At 33.0% G+C, this 18,044-nt stretch overlaps 1 protein-coding gene across 1 annotated transcript in view; it reads right to left on the bottom strand.

Annotated features, from left to right (window-relative positions):
• The window catches only part of LOC141462307 (uncharacterized), a 48,383-nt gene extending 31,739 nt beyond the window's left edge, over positions 1-16,644 (bottom strand). Inside the window, exons 1-14 of the mRNA XM_074144049.1 lie at positions 16,427-16,644; positions 16,109-16,286; positions 15,031-15,238; positions 12,525-14,172; positions 10,989-11,142; positions 10,506-10,583; positions 10,334-10,381; positions 8,428-8,661; positions 6,631-7,170; positions 5,704-6,015; positions 5,079-5,314; positions 4,714-4,981; positions 2,931-3,185; positions 1,094-1,246 (exon numbers count right to left, since the gene is read on the bottom strand). Coding sequence (XP_074000150.1) covers positions 1,094-1,246; positions 2,931-3,185; positions 4,714-4,981; positions 5,079-5,314; positions 5,704-6,015; positions 6,631-7,170; positions 8,428-8,661; positions 10,334-10,381; positions 10,506-10,583; positions 10,989-11,142; positions 12,525-14,172; positions 15,031-15,238; positions 16,109-16,286; positions 16,427-16,644 — 4,530 coding nt within the window. The remainder of the gene's footprint in view (positions 1-1,093; positions 1,247-2,930; positions 3,186-4,713; positions 4,982-5,078; positions 5,315-5,703; positions 6,016-6,630; positions 7,171-8,427; positions 8,662-10,333; positions 10,382-10,505; positions 10,584-10,988; positions 11,143-12,524; positions 14,173-15,030; positions 15,239-16,108; positions 16,287-16,426) is intronic.
• Positions 16,645-18,044: the final 1,400 nt, after the last annotated feature.

The raw sequence follows: 18,044 nt of genomic DNA, 5'->3' as shown, positions 1-18,044 counted from the left end.
AAAACTGCTTTTTGGTGAGAATAGGTTCAAAAAAAAGGAATAAATTTTATTATAAGAGGTAGAACTCCAAGATTTTGCTAACGAGTAATAAGTTCACGCTTCTTCATCCAATATCAACATTACTCTTTTTACCATCCCTAGTAATGTGGAAAACGGTGTCTTTAGACAGTACCAATTCTGCAGCAAGTGCACGAGTTCTAGTGATTGGATCTGATTTGTCTTCACCGCATCCAATAAATTATGTACAATGTCCAACAATGCTGCACTAAACCTTCTTTCTTAAGTATTATCACCACTACGAAAGTTTTGAAACCAATACCAGCAATATGATTACACACAAGATATTTTTAGAACATCTTCCACTAAAACGTTCCCTAAAAAGCACGCATAGCTTTAGAACATACTTTAGTATGAACTTACTTTTCATAACATTGTTGTATACTTGAGTGACTGTCATAAAAGTCAAGGTTAAGTCAGAAAAAAAGCTTGTAATTCGATGTGACTACACCACATGTAATGTCATAACATGAGATCAATCTAAACATGCTAAAGATAAATGTATCAGGTAAAAATAAGAAATTTTTATTTCGCAAGGTCTCTAATCTCTAAGAAACTTGAAAGTCTTCAACGAAACCTCCAACGCATTTAGCGCCGTCAGTGAAGTTGGCACTGCAGGGTGTGACCTTATTGGCTGTAGATACAACTCAAAATTGACATATTATTTAGTTGCATTGTTTTAAACTCATGAAACTTCTTTATTTACAAAAACTTATAAATAAAAACAAAATTTATACCATCCCTTTAGGTGGAAGAATGCCAGCTAAAGGATTTATAGACCTTGCAAACAATATCACTGAAACCAAAGTACAATTTTTATAAAGATATTCACAACATGGCAAGCAATTTTCAGCCTAGTGAATTATAACCAAACATTAATTGAAATTATTGTGATGCATACTTTTGTGGACAGTATGTGAATAAAGCAAATTGATAGACGCTTAATAATTCAATCTCTGAATATGTATGGAAATCTAAAAGAAAACTAATCGACAATGACAGATGAAATAGTTTGATTAGTTAAAATCTTACATACCTGTATTACTGGCAGGATTGGCGATGTAAAGCAATCGAAAGAGAAATAATAAGGTTTTCTACCGTAGAGATAATAAAGAACTTTCTTAATTCTTGAAATAAACGGATTCTTGGTTTGAGCAACCCAAGGTCTTGCAGAGTATGTCATCTTCAACTAGAAATTTAAAGAAATCTGGAGTAAAACACAATTTTTTTAAATTATTAATTTATTGTTTTTAATGTAATAAAAAGTCTTCGAAAACTGGTTCATATTTGGTTCATACGAGGGTCGTTTGAAAAGTCCGTGCAAAGTCAGAGAGATAGCACTACTGGCGCGTATCGAGGTTATGTTTAGTTAGTAGCATCTCTTGGAAGAGCACACACTAAGTTTCAGCAAGATCGGTCTATTTATTTGTGTTTGGCATTCGTTTGAATCGAGGAAGTCGAGTGATTTTCAAAAAATGGACGAAAAAGAATTTCGTGTGTTGATTAAACACTACTTTATGAAAGGCAAAACGCCTCAGGAAACTAAAGAGAAGCTTGATAAACATTATGGTGACTCTGCACCTTCGATTAGAACAGTTTATAAGTGGTTTCAAAATTTTCGGAGTGGCCATATGGGCACAAGTGACGCTGAACGTTCTGGACGCCCTGTTGAGGTTACTACTCCAGAAATCATTGATAATATCCATGATATGGTGATGGATGACAGAAGAGTGAAGGTGCGTGAGATTGCTAGTGCTGTGGGCATCTCGAATGAACGGGTACATAATATTTTGCATCAACATTTGGACATGACAAAGCTATCCGCAAGATGGGTGCCGCGATTGCTCACGCTTGACCAAAAACGAAATCGTGTAAGGACGGTTTGCAGCTGTTCCAGAAGAATCCGCAGGACTTTAAGCGTCGTTTCGTCACTGTGGATGAAACATGGATACATCACTACACTCCTGAGACCAAAGAACAATCTAAACAATGTGTTACCAAGGGGGAATCTGCGCCAAAAAAGGCGAAGACCGTTCCTTCGGCCGGAAAGATTATGGCGACTGTCTTTTGGGATTCGCAAGGAATAATCCTCATCGACTATCTGGAAAAGGGTAAAACTATTACAGGTGCATATTATTCATCGTTATTGGACCGTTTGAAAACCGAGCTGCAAGAAAAACGCCCACGATTGGCCCACAAAAAAGTGCTTTTCCATCACGACAACGCACCAGCTCACACCTCAGCAGTTGTGGTCGCAAATTTAATGGAAATAGGGTTCCAACTCGTTTCACATCTCCCCTATTCTCCAGACTTGGCTCCCTCGGACTACTATTTGTTCCCCAATATGAAGAAATGGCTGGCGGGAAAAAGATTTTATTCAAACGAGGAGGTGATTGCAGAAACGAATGGCTATTTTTCAGACTTGGACAAATCCTATTATTCGGAAGGGATCAACAAACTAGAGCAGCGTTGGACGAAGTGTATAAGCCTAAAAGGAGACTATGTTGAAAAATAAAAAAGGTTTACCCCAAAAAATTAAGTAGTTTTTATTTTTGCACGGACTTTTCAAACGACCCTCGTAGATATTCATAAATGGCTTGTTGTCGGGCCCTTTAAAACAAGAATGAAATTTTATCATTCTGTAAAATCGTTTCTGGCGATCACATCTATCTTTTTAAAATTTGGAGTTTAAGCTGTTTTATTTTTGTTAAAAGCCCTACAGTTTAGTAAATAGGAACTTTTTGGGCCTTTTTGACGGTTGGGGGTAAATGCTAACTACAGATAATTCCAATACCAACCCAAAGAAGGCAAATCTACCATGATTAAAGACAACTGCTTTGCCCAGTAATCCATATACCATATCCAGATATTACCATGTAAGATCGCATATCATCTTCATATTTCTGCGCTCTCTTCCTAATAATCCACATTTTCCTTAGATATTTTCTAACAATATGTTTGATTATTACTGGGGTTACATTGCTCATGTAATGAATAGTAAATTTGCCGATGACTTTCAATGGAATTGATAAGTTTTCTCTTTTAGTTCTGACTTCCTTCATAATGTTGAAACCGTGAAGAGTGGGTGTAGGCTGGAACCAAGCACTTGGCAGGACTTGTCGTCTTTGCTGTAAACAAAGAAAACAAGCACGACATTGTTTCCTGCAATTCTTAATAAAAAACAGATCAATGATCCGATATACAAATTTCAAAAAACATAATAATAATAATAATGATGATGATGATGATGATGGGGTAAAAGTAGTTAGAATAACTACATAAACAAAGAAAAAACCAGAAATAATAAGAAAAAATAGTAATTATAAATAGTAATTCTAATTAGTAAATTTTCATAATAATGTATGAATAAACTAATTAAATAGTACAAGAAAATAGTTGCCTCTAGCTTTAATTACAAATATTTTTTTGTATTAAGTTAAAATTAGGCCATTAGTAATTCCAAACTTCAACCGCCCTAGTCCTATTTACCAGAGGGATTTACTAGACAAGGAGATGTCGGGATTTCTTTATACTTTATCGTTTTTATGGATGATATAGTTAAGCAATGTGTATATAGTTAGCGACGAGTAGCTGTAAGTTTTCACGGAACAGAGAACTTTCGAAAAGAAATAATATTGTAAATACTTACGAGACCAAGTATATGATGAAATTTCATAATCTCATTATCCAAGAAAATGAGCGTGTTCATTAGGAGATGAAATATAGAAAAAAGGTCACTAGTTTTATTTATACTTAAAAGTGAAAAATGAATAAGAGCGACTAACCACGGGTCGTTTGAAAAGTCTCATTTGATAGGAGTATGTCAGAATAGGTTTTAGAAGTGTGTTGTACGTTATCGTTAGTGTTTTTATGTTAAAAAGTGGCTATAACTGCCTTAGTTGCGTTATGATTGTTGCAGTTTGGTGTCGACGTCCAGAGTTATGTCGATCTAGCACACTCTCTGATCTTTCTCACTCTCAGAGATTTCTCGGTTGTTTATAGGGATGTTAGATCTTTATTTCGTAACCTTCTTAGAGGGTAGATTTATGTTTTTTTTTTCTTTTTTTTGTAAATCGTTGATGATATTGTTAATGTCTAGTTGTTTTATTTTGTTTCTGACATAGTCTCGTAATTAGCTAACTTCGTTATACTAGGTTTAGGTATCTCCATAGACACACATTGAATTGTATAGGACTTATTTCTCCCTGAGGCTGGCTCGCGAGAATTGTCGTCGAGTACTGTACGTATATGAAGAAATTAATTTAAGCGAGTCCGTTGCGAAGAAGATTTTTTTCCGCTATAAATAAAATAATTTTTGAGAATAAAGGAAGTGGCCAACGAGACGAAAATGTGCAGTTTACTCCTCCCCAATTTGGTGCTAATTCTGACGTACGATACGAATCATGGGCTCTTAAACAATAGCTTCCTCCAGGCTAATAGTATGGTTGAGAGGAGTAAGAACTAGGACGAAGATACGGGCCGCGCTCAAAAGATGAAAGCTTTTTGAGAAACGACGAGGAAGAAAAAGAAATTAACTTGATAGAATAACCTTTTCAAGTAATCTAAAGAATTAAGAAATTGACTGTGTCAAAAGACAAGAATTTTTTTTGGGAGGCAACAATTAATAAAAAATATTTATTTAAATAATAGAAAGACCTTTCTAATGGATTTAATATGCCAGCATAATTCACATGGTGGTAGTTTAAAATTTTTCATTTTCAATTTATTAATCGCTTTTTTAATTTCTCTTCTGCCCGCATGACGGCGAATTTTACACTCATGTGGTCCTCCGCGATAAAACTTCAGACCTTCAATATTTGAGCCTTCGCAGATTGAGTGTTCGGTGATGCCGTATTTTTTAAAAACCATATCTAAATTTGAGATACTGTTCATCATATAAACTAGATCGGCCATAATATTAGGTCTGTAACGTTTCGAATACAAATACAAAATAAAATCAACTGGATAGAAAATTTTCCAAATAATCCAAAAAACGGGTGCACATAAAGGTTATTACTTACAATTCTTTCTTTGAACCAGCAGCACGCAAAGTTGAACCACTGTTTCCATTTGTAATTTTAATTTGAAATTGGCACATTCCTCTGCCGCCATACATAATTGTTGGAGTCCTTCTAGCTATGGAAGTTGAATTAATCATAAGTACGTAATCCACGTCTGCTAGAAAGTTCGGCAGAGTTTTCTTAACGTACCGTATCATCACTTTGCTGTCTGTTAGTTCAATAGCATTGATTACAAGCTGTAAATATCCAAAATATTCAAAAGTTAGTAACCTAACCACAGCACAGCCAAAACTACAATTTAAAATGATAAGTTGTCTAAGGTATCGTTGATTAAACGATAAAAGGTATACAAATCAGCAACTAGCCAACATTACATTCACACTTCAGCTCGTCATTTCCAGCCGTCAAGAAAAAGCTATATAATATATTTTCAGTATTTTAATAAAAACCTATACAATACTCGTATTAAAGTCGAATAATATTTGAAGAACACTGGAAGCTTTTAAGAAACTGCGTTAAGAAAAAGCCGTAAGCACAGTTTTTACACTTTTTTTGTTAAATCAAATTCTCATCTATAAATAATTTATAAAGTTAATTTAAGAATACATGCAAAAACAAAGATTACCTTGAGGTTTATTGGCATTTTTATACGCCTTTTAATCAGCGTTCGAATCGCAAACAACCAGGCCATCGTGGGTCCTTTACATCTTTCAATTCCTTTACAATAAAGGTTTTTCTTAGTGAAAACCATGGAATTTGGATCATTAACCCAGTTCATGTAGTCAGTATTTTCCCACATGTCCACACTGCCGAATATGCACACTGTCTGAACTTTGGGTCTTGTTAATTGTGCCAACATTTCGGATTGTATATCTTCGGATGGTGTAGCCACTGTTGAAGCTGAGGAACTTGAGGAACCCATTAGTGGCTTGCCCTTCTATTCATATATATAAAATATATATGCATAAAGAAAATATTAGTATAATGTTGTAAAACGCTAAAAAATTTCTGCAAAGGAAAATCTAAGTTTTTGAGTTATTTAAATAAATTGTTTGGAAACGATACGTTATATGCACTTCGAATTTTACACCTTGTTCGGCCAAGTAGTAGTAGTGGATATGTAGAAGTGGAAATTGTTTAGGAAACAAAAATGCTGAGATGGTTGAGCAATATCTTTTGAATAGATTCAAGGAGAGAGCATTGCCAAAATAAATTAGGAACGAGGGTTCCCTGTTTACGGAGAACAGAACTCCCAAGAAGAATAGTTAATTCTACGGCCTTACAGCCCAACTTTAGCCTTGATTTCCACCAAAATGTCCCTCAACTGGGATCTCAATCCGGTAGAACGCTGTCCGAAGGCCGGCCAATGACCTGAGATGTTGACGCGCCTTGAAATAAAAAAGACAATCCTTTGAGGGACGGAGGCAGTCCCAGTAGCCCCCCTAAAGAGTCTAACATCATTCCTCCCCTAGAACTCCTAAAAAAATAATTTACACAACAGAATGTTTCACATAAAATATCTAAATATCAATAAATAAATCCAAAAAGCTACCTTAGAACCAGGGGCTTTGAACAGAACATTCGTACCCAGTCTCGGAATTCCGGTCTCTGTAGTTTCCATGATTGCATCAGTCTCCCTGGAGGATGGACTATCATCTACCACATTGTCATAATTTTCATCATCATCAACATCACCAACATCATCATCATCATTATTATCATCATCATCGTCAATATCATCAAAATCCTCATCATCGTCGTCATCAATATCCATCATTATGTCCTGAGGTTTGAGTTCCAAGTACATGTTTTCATCTCTCAAATAAGGTCTAAAATCATGATTTTCTTTTTGATACAGCTCTTCGGTCATTTGATAGCTGGATCTTTTTGCGTGTTCGCCAATAACTTTTTCCATTTCAAATAAAGCTGATTTTGCAGCGTAATCTGTTCCTTTAGTTTCATAAATATTTTTCTTCAAACGGACATCTTTGTCAGAAATATTATATTTTTCCTTTAATTCTTCTATCATTTCTCTTACTTTTGTTTCATGGGACACGTCATCAGTACTTTGCTCGTAGATAATTTTTGGTTTCTAAAAATAATTATAAACAAACTTTATTCAAAATTATTCATATATACATATATAGTCGGACGGACTACGGTCCATGTACAAGTGTTTTTGTATGTATATAACCAAAATGATTGTATCTACAGTTTCAAAATAAACACATTATTATTATTATTATTATTATTATTATTATTCATCTTTGTTCTGAGCAAATTTATAAGAAACTAGAGGTTTTTGATAAATGATTTGTCTCGTGAAGAGTAATATTAAGTCTTTAGGATGAAATATAGCGCAATAATGTTTTAAACATGAAACACTTCTTTTAGAATGTCCTACGAAAATAAAACGTCTTGTTCTCTTTACTGATGTACCTCTGTTTCCCTAAATATCGTCGACTTTATAATAATAATAATAATAATAATAAACACTTTATTCATTTTACACTTTTTTGTATACATTATTTACAGTTTGAATTAAAGCAGAATAAGGCATGACTATTAGCCGTCTGCCAGGAGTTTGGTATTACTCTAGTATTACAAATTTAGAAATATTTATGAATTATGCTTTCTTTATTAAGAGTGTTTAGTAAGATTATTTATTATTAAAGATTAGGGATCATAATTAAATTGTTCAATTAGAAATGCTCGGTAACGCCAGGCTTCAAGAGTGTATCTATGAATACTCCGCCTATACATATATTTTAATAATTGTTATTCTCTCATAACTTTCCGCTTATGTTAGATTAATACCATTAATTTTTTTAAATCCTAACGGCAAATAATTATTGCTTTATTGTGAGGTTAGGTGTTTTTTTGAAACGAACTTGCCGTTTCATAAGTCATATCCAAATAACATTTCTGAATCGTACCTCCCAGTCTTACTGTTACGGTATGAGCACCAGCAAGAATATTTAAGAATGAAAGAAAATACCGCTTTGATTGTAATTTTGTTTACTATAAAATGTGAGGGTCAAAATTACTTTGTAATAGAACAAGAATAGCCGACAATATATTGACTTAATTAAGCTCACAGACTACAAAACTTATCATTTGTACGCTTGTAGTAGAAATATTTGCATTAAAAATAAATAAAATCTGCGTAATATTTTTACTGGATAATGTTCATTTAATCAGTAATAGCACGTTAGATTTCTTTAAGTTAAACCGGCTTTGTAATTATTGACTCAGCGATCAAAACGTAAATTAGTTTTGTACTTTTCGTTGGCGTTTAGAAAAAAATATTCGAGTTCTATTCGTTCATTCATATCCATTACAAACTTACCGAAGAGAACATTTCTTTAACTCGTTCTAGCAACATCAGCTTATCCAGCAGTTCCTCGTCCACTTGTGTTGCAGCACGTTTCAAATGTTCCTGAGTATTTGTTAATAACAGTTCTCTTTCATCGTCCACAAAATCTCTTTTCTTGATTGCACTATCTACTGTTGTGGCTGTTTCAGTCTTTTCGGATTTTTTATTCTCTTTCTTCGTATTTTTAGACACTTTTTCTGGTGTCTGCTAAGTATCATATAATAATAATTAAAGATTATTGAATATTAAATATTCACTGGAATGATTTCCAGTAGAAAACGGGCTGAAGATTATGAATTATTAAGTGCAGGCAGCTGAGATAAAAGCAAAATATAAGTAATGTCTTAATTTTAAAGAATTTGAACTAAAATTTTCTATTTCATCAATATTAGCAGCATTTTAAACGACGAAAACGTTTCCTTTAATTGAGCTGAAATAGTTTTCTCAATAAAACTTATACAAATTTGTTATTAATATAACTATAACGGATATTTGGGGTTCCTTACCGAAGGGTTAACTTCCCATTAGAAGTATAGGAGTTCTTTTTGTAACAGATTTTTGCTTTCCGAGTATTAAATTGGCCAAACTTAGGCTGGAAACATAGTGGAGCGGCGAGCAAAGCGGCGATGATAGTTGCTTAAAATCAAAGAGACCGGCGAGCAGCGAGCAAAGAGTCGCATGCACATAGTGACGAGTTTAGTCGCGTTCTCCTTTCGACGAGACATGATGGAGAATTATTTCTATTTGAAAATTTGGTATTTACAGCAGCTTAGAAGTGTTCATGATATAAACACGACTACACATGAACTTGGTGAATTCCATCACTTGTACCAACAACTTCGGGAGCATCCTCGCAAATTTCATGCGTATTTTCGAATGTCTGTTTCAACATTTGATTACATACTAACCAGTGTTGAAGGCATCTTAATCAAGAAAAAGACGAATTTCAATGTTAACCCTATTAATCCTGTCCCATTTCTTATCAAACACAAATCGGTTGTGATGTAGAAGATCCCTTTGGTCCCACAGAGGTTTCTTTAAAAAAAAACTACACCAATAAATGCAGTAATATCCATTTTAACCTAGAAAATAGAGCGCGATGAGAGCGAAGAAATCAAACATGTCACAACGCGTTGCTCTAATCTCTCTTGGAAGCGTTGCTCTGTCTTCGCTTTGCTCTCCACTATGTGCGGTCCCATATGATAACTTGTGTTTGTTTTCGCCGCTTTGCTCATCGCCGCTTTGCTCGCCACTCCACTATGTTTCCAGCCTTAGGCAGTTAAAGGTTATGAGTCTGTTGGGATCAGAACTTTGTATGAAGATGTCTTTCTGGGTGATTCCCAAGGCAGCGATCTGCTATTTACCATTTAAAAAAAGGGGATTTAGATAAAATTTTTACTGGTGTCTTACGTCGTACCCGAACGCTTCAATGTATAATGTTGCTTTTTGTTCTTGCAGTGTACATATTTTCGCATTGTAGTACTAGTTTAAGAGTTATAATTAGTAGGCAAATTAGGATTATTTTACTGTTTATGGCCTCAATAACTGAATCTGGAATTTTGACAGTATTATTTAACATTAACTCTACTCACTCAATTTACGAGGAAAAGTAAAAATTAAAACCAAAATATCTACATCAAATCTTTCCTTGAAGAAGCTTGGTGGGGAATTTACACATCATTAAGAATAAAAAAAACGGAAATACTCCGAAATTGAAAGCTGTTATTTAGGATGTATCCGTTATCGAGTGATTTATTTAGAAGTTTATTTGCACAAGAAATACAGAATACACGGCTGCAGATTTGCAACTAAAATAATAAAATGACTAAAATATGCTATTATTCCATATTATTGAATAAGTATTCAACCAAAATATTACCTTTTTACCAGGTGGTTGATGATAGTCTTCTGATACTTCTGGCGCCCCCTGAAAACAATAGAATGGATAAGTAAGAAATAAGGGAGCTGTCCAAGTTTATACAATGCGGGTGTATGCCGACTATTTGGGCCTATACTAAATAATGTTATGACGGATGAATTCTTTAAATTACCTTGAACGTTTTACGTAATTTTGCCCAGGGTTCTTTTTTCATAAAATTCTCTTTGATCATTTCCCGAGTCAACTTCTCCTTAACAAAGAAAAACAAAAATATACTTGAAATTCACTAGCTCTCAACGTAGATATTTTACATTAATCAATATATTTACTTTTACCGTTGAATATTACCTTGAAGAGTTTCCAAAAATCATAATTCAAAATATATAAATCAAATTATCAAATTATCTTATCTAGTTTGCATTCCAAAATAAGCAATCACAACTTGATGTTTCACAAAGCATTTTAAATTGCACCCAATTTTTGAAGGACTACAGTCAAAATATCAAATTTAGACTGTCCGTTAGTGTTACATACTAAAAACATGTATGTATATTCTGTATATAAAACTACATTTCAGATACGATGGAACCTCGAATTCAATACCAAATGTAAGAATACATATTTACCAAATTTTCTTAACAGCATAGTTAGTTACCTGTTTCTTTAAGGCGTTGGGCTCAAGCGGTGACTCGAGTGAGGCCAGGATAATTGGCGGTATGGTAAAATTTTTAAAATCCCTTGGAAACAGATCTTTGAAATATTTTAAATATTTTTGACAAAATGAATCGGAAAGGGTTTTCTTATCATTGCTGGAAAACAAAAAAAAAATTGCAATGAACTTTTTTATTGTTAGACTAAGAGTCAGCAAATGTAGTGCTGGACGGAAACGATTTCGTGAAGTCGAAATCTTTTCATCAGACTGGCTAAACAACCTCTGACAATGGATGAAACTCCGAAACCAGTCAGGAATAAAATAAACATGCGTGCTATAACAGATAAAATCGAAGACCTCATACGAACTGCGCACCCACTTCTATCGCGTTGATGTGTGTTCATAGCAGATTATTTTTTTGAGATCCACAAAAAAATGTAGTAAAATAAAGAATTAAAAAAAAAAAACTATTAGTAAAGTTATAGTAGTTTGTAACTTTTTAACATGATTAACTCGAAGTTTATGGTAGGAGATTTTGGGTTGGTTCAACTTGGGAGAAATACCAAATCGACAGATTAGCAGCACTGCTCTTAGTTCTCCCTGATACTGAACACACGCCACGGTGGCTTCGGTTCCAGATGATTTACAAATGGAATTAATAGATACTCAAAATGACACAGAAAAATTTCAAAATGTTGACATTCATAATTTTCTTATTAAAATTATGTCAATCCAGAAAAATTACCAAGATTAATCGCACATACCCAGCAAATAATGGCACTTTTTGGGGAATACAAATGTTGGCGAACAATTATTGTACTCAATGAAAATCATTTAAAGCGATTGCCGATCTAGATTAAGCGATGTTCGTTTAGAAAGCTGTTTGCAAGTGGCTGTATCGTATATATCCACCAAATATAGGCGAATTAGTTGCAAAAAATTAATGGTAAACTTCCCATTAAATATCTAGTAACATAATCTTTTACGAAAGTCTTTTTCTACATAATAATAATTTTTAGCTAAAAATCTAAAGCATAAATATTGTTTGAAATTGAATTGAATTACAACTTTATTTCTGTAATGTCTGCCTTTATCATTCAATGTTTTTATTAAGCATTATATTTTATGCTTTTCTATGCGGCCCGCGACACACTTTTAAATTTGTATCTGGCCCGTTGTAAGAATAGGTTGCTCATCGCTGCCATAGAGGATGCTATAAGTAGCATCTATGAAGAGAAAAATCTAAGAGCAGAATGGATATTATTCCCAAATACTTTGTTTATTACATAGTATGTTACTAAGAAATATACCACTAAAACGATAAGAAGGCAGTGGCATAAATAATTCCTACCAGCTTTCCGTCATTACAATCATTTACTACAAACTACTAAGAAGGGCTTTAACCTCTACCAATTAAATTCAATCAGAACTTTAAAAGATAGATTAAAAATCTAAAAAATTTGGTAAATTATGATTTTTAAAATGGCAGTAACTTAAAATGATTAAATAGCAATAAAATAAAAAACAGTTTGACTCTACCTGAACAGAACTGGAAACGGTGAATTTGGATCATAATTGGGCACGTACAACGGGTTAAGGACTTGTTGCTTTGCTTTGAAAACTTTAAGTTTAGTCTTTAAAATTTCCGGATATTGAACAAAATCAGTATTTTTAAATATTTCTTTTGCCGTGGGTAGCTTTTCGGGTTCTTTCCTTTCTTTAGATGTGCCTGTCGCCTTGTTCTTCCCAGGCTTTTTTTTTACATCCACTTTCTTTTTCACATAGGATTCTTTATCAGTTTCTTCGTCGGTCAGTTCTCTTTTCTTGAACTTTTTAACGACTTTTTTCTTTATCTTGCCTTTGGCGTCCTTAGCAGCAAGAGCGGCTAAACCTTCCTCAACTTTTTTAGCGCTCACAAAATACTTATATAAATAATAAATCCTTCTAAATTGATAAATTAAAGCATCCATTTTCATTCTTTTTGGATTAATTCTGAAAATTAAAGGTGTAGCAGGTTCTAAAAAAAGTTTCGGTTCTATATAAGTTTCTTTTCTGAATATTTCCCTAATTTTAAAATTTGGCAGCGCAAGATTCAATTCATATGTAGGCAATAATGAACCAATTTCTACATCATTTATCTTTTGCTTAAATTTTTTCTTTAATATTGTACCAAATAGCCTGTTAAAAATCTTGAAATTTAATTTCTTTGGTTTGCGAAAATTTACAAAAGTGCGAAGTTGCTCATTTTTCTTTTTCCTTTCTGTTTTTGTCAAGGTCATTAATAAAGGATTTGGCATGGTGGCCTTCTTTACATTAACAACATTCATTGGAAACATGCTGAATTTCTGGCTAATTTTGTCTTCGCAATTTAGATAGTTGTCTGAACGAAATATGTGATTGTTGATTTTATTTTCTATCAAAATTTTATCCACGAATTGTCGGCATTCTTTGTATGATATGTGCTTCTTGAAAAATCTTTTATCTAAGTCGGCAATAACTTTGTTTACATTATCAATACGTAGAAGCGATATGTGAGTTGAGCCGAAAGATGCTATGGGGTTTTTGTTTATTCTTGCGCTGAATGTTCGATAATATTTGTAAGGAAACCCGACCTTATTCATAAATCTTTTGGCATGCCTATATTGTATATGCTTAATATTTTTCTTATGAATTAATTCCGGCGACTCTTTAGATTCTGGTTTTTTGGTAACCGTGAATAAATTCTCCGGTATTGGCTCATTAAGCTCTGGCACTTCTTGACCATAAAATGGTTTTATGATAATGTGTTTTGGATGGTTCAGATAGCCTCTGTTTATATAGAAACTCGGTTCACGCATGCCTTTGTAGTACATAACGTTGTCTCCGTCTTGAAAACACCAGGTGATCTTAGGCGTAACTAGATACATTGTTTGTTCCAATGGTAGATAGCCAGCTAAGTAAGGCATCACTTTTACTATTTCCTCATAGTGACTTGTATTAGCAACTATAGGTATTTTCCTAGCCTTATCTGACTTGGTTGCAGTATTATTGCGATGAGGATCCGGGTACGCTTTCAGAATCTGTTCAAATACATCCGTTACTTCCTTACGTGATTTATTCAATGCACGCATCTTTTCGTCTTCATACTCAAGTTGTGCTATTGTTTGAGTTGTTGGATCAGATTTTGAGAATTCTTCCTTTATTCTTCCTTTAAAAAACAAAAAGATGAAAAAAGAAATAGTTTGCCAACTTAAAAAAAAAAAAACAAGTTTCACGCGTAAAGTCATAAAGCAGTCACAGTCCTTTAACTTAAAATAATATTTGAAATCATTGGCACCCGGATCATTTTTCATTGCACTGCCGGTCTCCGGATTGTGTTGTATCGTTACAGAGACAACACTCTCTCCGGACAGTGAGCTGTAAAAAGATCCTAGGAAAAGAAAAGAGAAGATCTGCAATGCTTCTGTGAGCCAGCCAGTAAGAGTAAAGCGCAAACATGAAGTTGAAATGTCTACACCAAACTACCTCTGATAATGGATGAAGAGATGTAATAAACATGGCACTACGATGGTTAAAATCAACGATATTTGTATTTTATGTTTATTATACAAAACTAATTCGTAATTTATATTTAAATTTCAAAGAAATCATGGTGAATATCGCTGACGGTCAGCCGATCACAAATTTGGCTTTAATTTTTATTTTCTTTTACTTTGTTATCTAGAATTATATATTTTCAATAAAGGATATTATTATAATTTTGAAAGATACTGTTTAAAGTTTTCTGTAAGTGAAGCACTTGTATTAAATTATGGAACAGTAACGTTTGCTGGCGGAGTTTATCAAAAAACTGTTTAAATGTTTTGGTTCTATTTCTGCCTTTCATAAATTGTTTTACTAATACATACAGAATAAAAATTATTATTATTGAGCCTATATAAAATTGAATTCATTGTACTTTTGATACAATTTCGAAGTTTTTGAATTAAATTATGGAATTAGAAGTCCGTAAGTGCAAAAAAAGAGTAAATCATAGGTTTCTTACCAAATTATGTTTAATACATACTTATTAGAAAATGCCAGTAATCTCTATCTAACCACTGCCTAGACTGTTTCAAAACTTCTGGACGCTGAGTTAATAGTTTTTCCCAAGGATACTTTTTATTTGATCTGGCAACCAACCAAAAATTGTCCACAGCGTGCCTCAAACGCTTCAAGTAGTACTGTTTTTTCTTATACTTTCTCCATTGTTTTCCTCCAGGGCTATAGGGTTTCTAGTCCCCCCAAACAAAAACATTGCAGTCGCAATATAGTTATATATGTATATATCTTATTGACTCTGGGCTGACTTAATTGCGTAAAACTTAGCTGTAAATACATTACATTAAAGCTTTGTTAAAGTATCCTCAAATTTGGCGAAAGGAAACCTGGAGAAGAGGAACTATAGAAAAGTAGCGATGTTCAGATAGACCTAAATATGGGTACCAATAAATACACTGTCAATTATGCTGTCAACTATCAATTGATCCTAGGGACTATCCCAATCTCCAGTAACTTTACACAGTGAATAAAAGTAATAATTTAGTGAAAACTAACGCGAACTATTCTAATCACAACTTTCGTTCTCAAATTTCTTTGAAACGTACCATTTTTACTAAAAAGTAGTTTAACTCCAATATTACACAAGTTTACGTTAAAGTTGCAAAACGCTGAAAACTACAATAATTATTCAGTGATTTACCAATTTATTTCAAAATTAAAATTTTCGTTTCGCTTTTAATTCCTAATTGTAAAGTAATCGCCTATTTTTTCAGGCGGCCCTTAGTAAACCAGCTAAGAAAAAATTAAACAAAAAATCTTTACAGATTCACCACGTGAAAACAGAAATAAAAAATGGGAATCAAAAGTATTTAAACTGTGTGTGAATGAATGTTTAATTCAAATTCCATCACGTTACATGTAAGTACACATTTACAGGCTCATTGAAAAGCGAAAACTTCGTATTATCATATAAATTTTTCCCAATGATTTACATCCACAAAAGTAGTATATGAAACTTGAGGAAAATTTTTCATAAAATCATTCGTACTTCAAATTAAATTCTCTATTATGAATGAAACTAATCAATTATAAAAGTAATTCACCTTTTTCCTCTTGAATTCAAGAAAAGATACGCGAAAACTCATAGACTTCAACCAATCAGCCAGCCAATAGACGAATTTATTTCTATTCTCTAGATCATCACTACGCAACAAGCCGGTGTTGAATTTTTCAGTCTGTTTCATTAGTTTCAAATATAAAGGAAAACTTTTATCCACAATCCTGGAAAATAAATTTTACTTTTTTGAGATTCTATTCTATGATTATGTGGCCACCTTTAAATAAATGAATAAATACAAACAAAATCAAAAAATGGCAGAAAGTTTTTGATTTAACCTAAGACAAATTCTCTATTCAATTACCGGGAATATTTTTTCCGGAACGTATAATTCTTCAGTTTAAACTGTGGAATGCGGATAACTGGCTTCTTCACATTCAGCGCCGGGAAACTGTCCTCTTTCCAGGTTTTCATCCTCAAAACCGGAGGAGGTTTCTCTTTTTTAGTGTACTTCTCTTCCAACTTGGCCCTGGCCATTACAGTATTATGCATTTGTTTAAAAGTTTCATAGTCTACATCCATGATTGTTTTAATTTTTAATAATATATTCTACTAGCAGTAAATAGCAACACCACTTAAACTTTTTACTATCGCTACTTAATTCATTACCTAGCAACTAGTTACATTCTGTTATAAATTAAATATAAATAGATTTTTAAAAAAATATAAAATTGAGTGCCTAAAAAAAGTATGACATTTTTCTCATAAAAAAAAACACACATTTTTAAATACATTAAAGTATTCTATTGAGACATTTTATTTATTTTTTTTCGGCGCATCGACGTCTATGGTCAAAGCGCCCAATTTCATTATTAAAGATTTTTTTATAATTTTAAGTTAGCAATCGTTTTAAAAACACTTCTAAAAAAAGTACATTTTGTGTAGGAACGTGCTTTGTTTGTCGATAATGCCGCTGCTCCTATTGGGTTCTTTTGATTTAATTAAATAATAAAAAATTTATTTCATTTGAGTACCTTTTTTTTGGAATCTGGACAGACAGTACTGTAGCGTTCAAAATTCATTAAAAATAATAATAAAAACTAATTGATTCCAACGATATTATATAGGCTTGTACGGCTACAAACGAAACGAGGCAATTTTTAACGAGGCATTCACCACATTTCCTCTTAATTTTACGCAAACATTTTGCTGGCAATATGAGTCAAATCGTTTCAAGCTTTATTCAATTATCAGGGAATCATGTGTGACAACTTCAGGAGTAATTTTAAGAATCAAAAGCTGATCCTGACAGTAATTTCGGCTTAACAAATGTCTAAAATTCTGTGGAAAATAACATTATACTAAAGTTGAAAAAGAATACGAGTATGTTCGTATACTAGCGATCATATTTTGATTTGGTAAATACTAAGGACATTGCAACTAATCCGCAGGTATTAAATGGATTGTCAGGAGTTAAAATTTTTGTAGATTTACTAAATGATACACCCAAAAACAGAAGGTTTTGGTTTCATTTTAAATATGCATGAAGGGTTTGCTTGCCAAATTTAGTGCCAAAAATTATTTTGACTTGAAGAATGGTAATATTTATTCGAGAAGTTGGCATATTTATTATAACTATATTTGTCTATTTTATTATGTTTTTCTTTTTTCGTTTCTATGTTATGTGCAATTAGAAATGTAATCTATTTGTAGAGTTATACTAGCTGGAGGCGGGTATGGACAGAGAGCGGCTCTCTTCAGATTCTAGAGACTTCGGTTAAAATTTCAGTATGGAAACCACTAGATATCGTGTGAAGGTCCAAGAAATGCCGTCTAAAAAGAAAAACACAATTTCCTTCCACTAATTTTATTTTACAAGGCCATGAACTAGCGATACGCACGAACACAACTTATTGAATATATTTGAAAATTCCGTATTTGTCGGCAATATTTTGTCAATATATATATATTTGCCAATATAA

Source organism: Rhodnius prolixus, unplaced genomic scaffold (assembly GCF_049639745.1).
Source record: "Rhodnius prolixus isolate KJV_2025 unplaced genomic scaffold, Rpr scaffold_30, whole genome shotgun sequence".
Taxonomy (NCBI): Eukaryota; Metazoa; Arthropoda; class Insecta; order Hemiptera; family Reduviidae; genus Rhodnius; species Rhodnius prolixus.
This window is presented reverse-complemented; position numbering and strand designations above follow the sequence as displayed.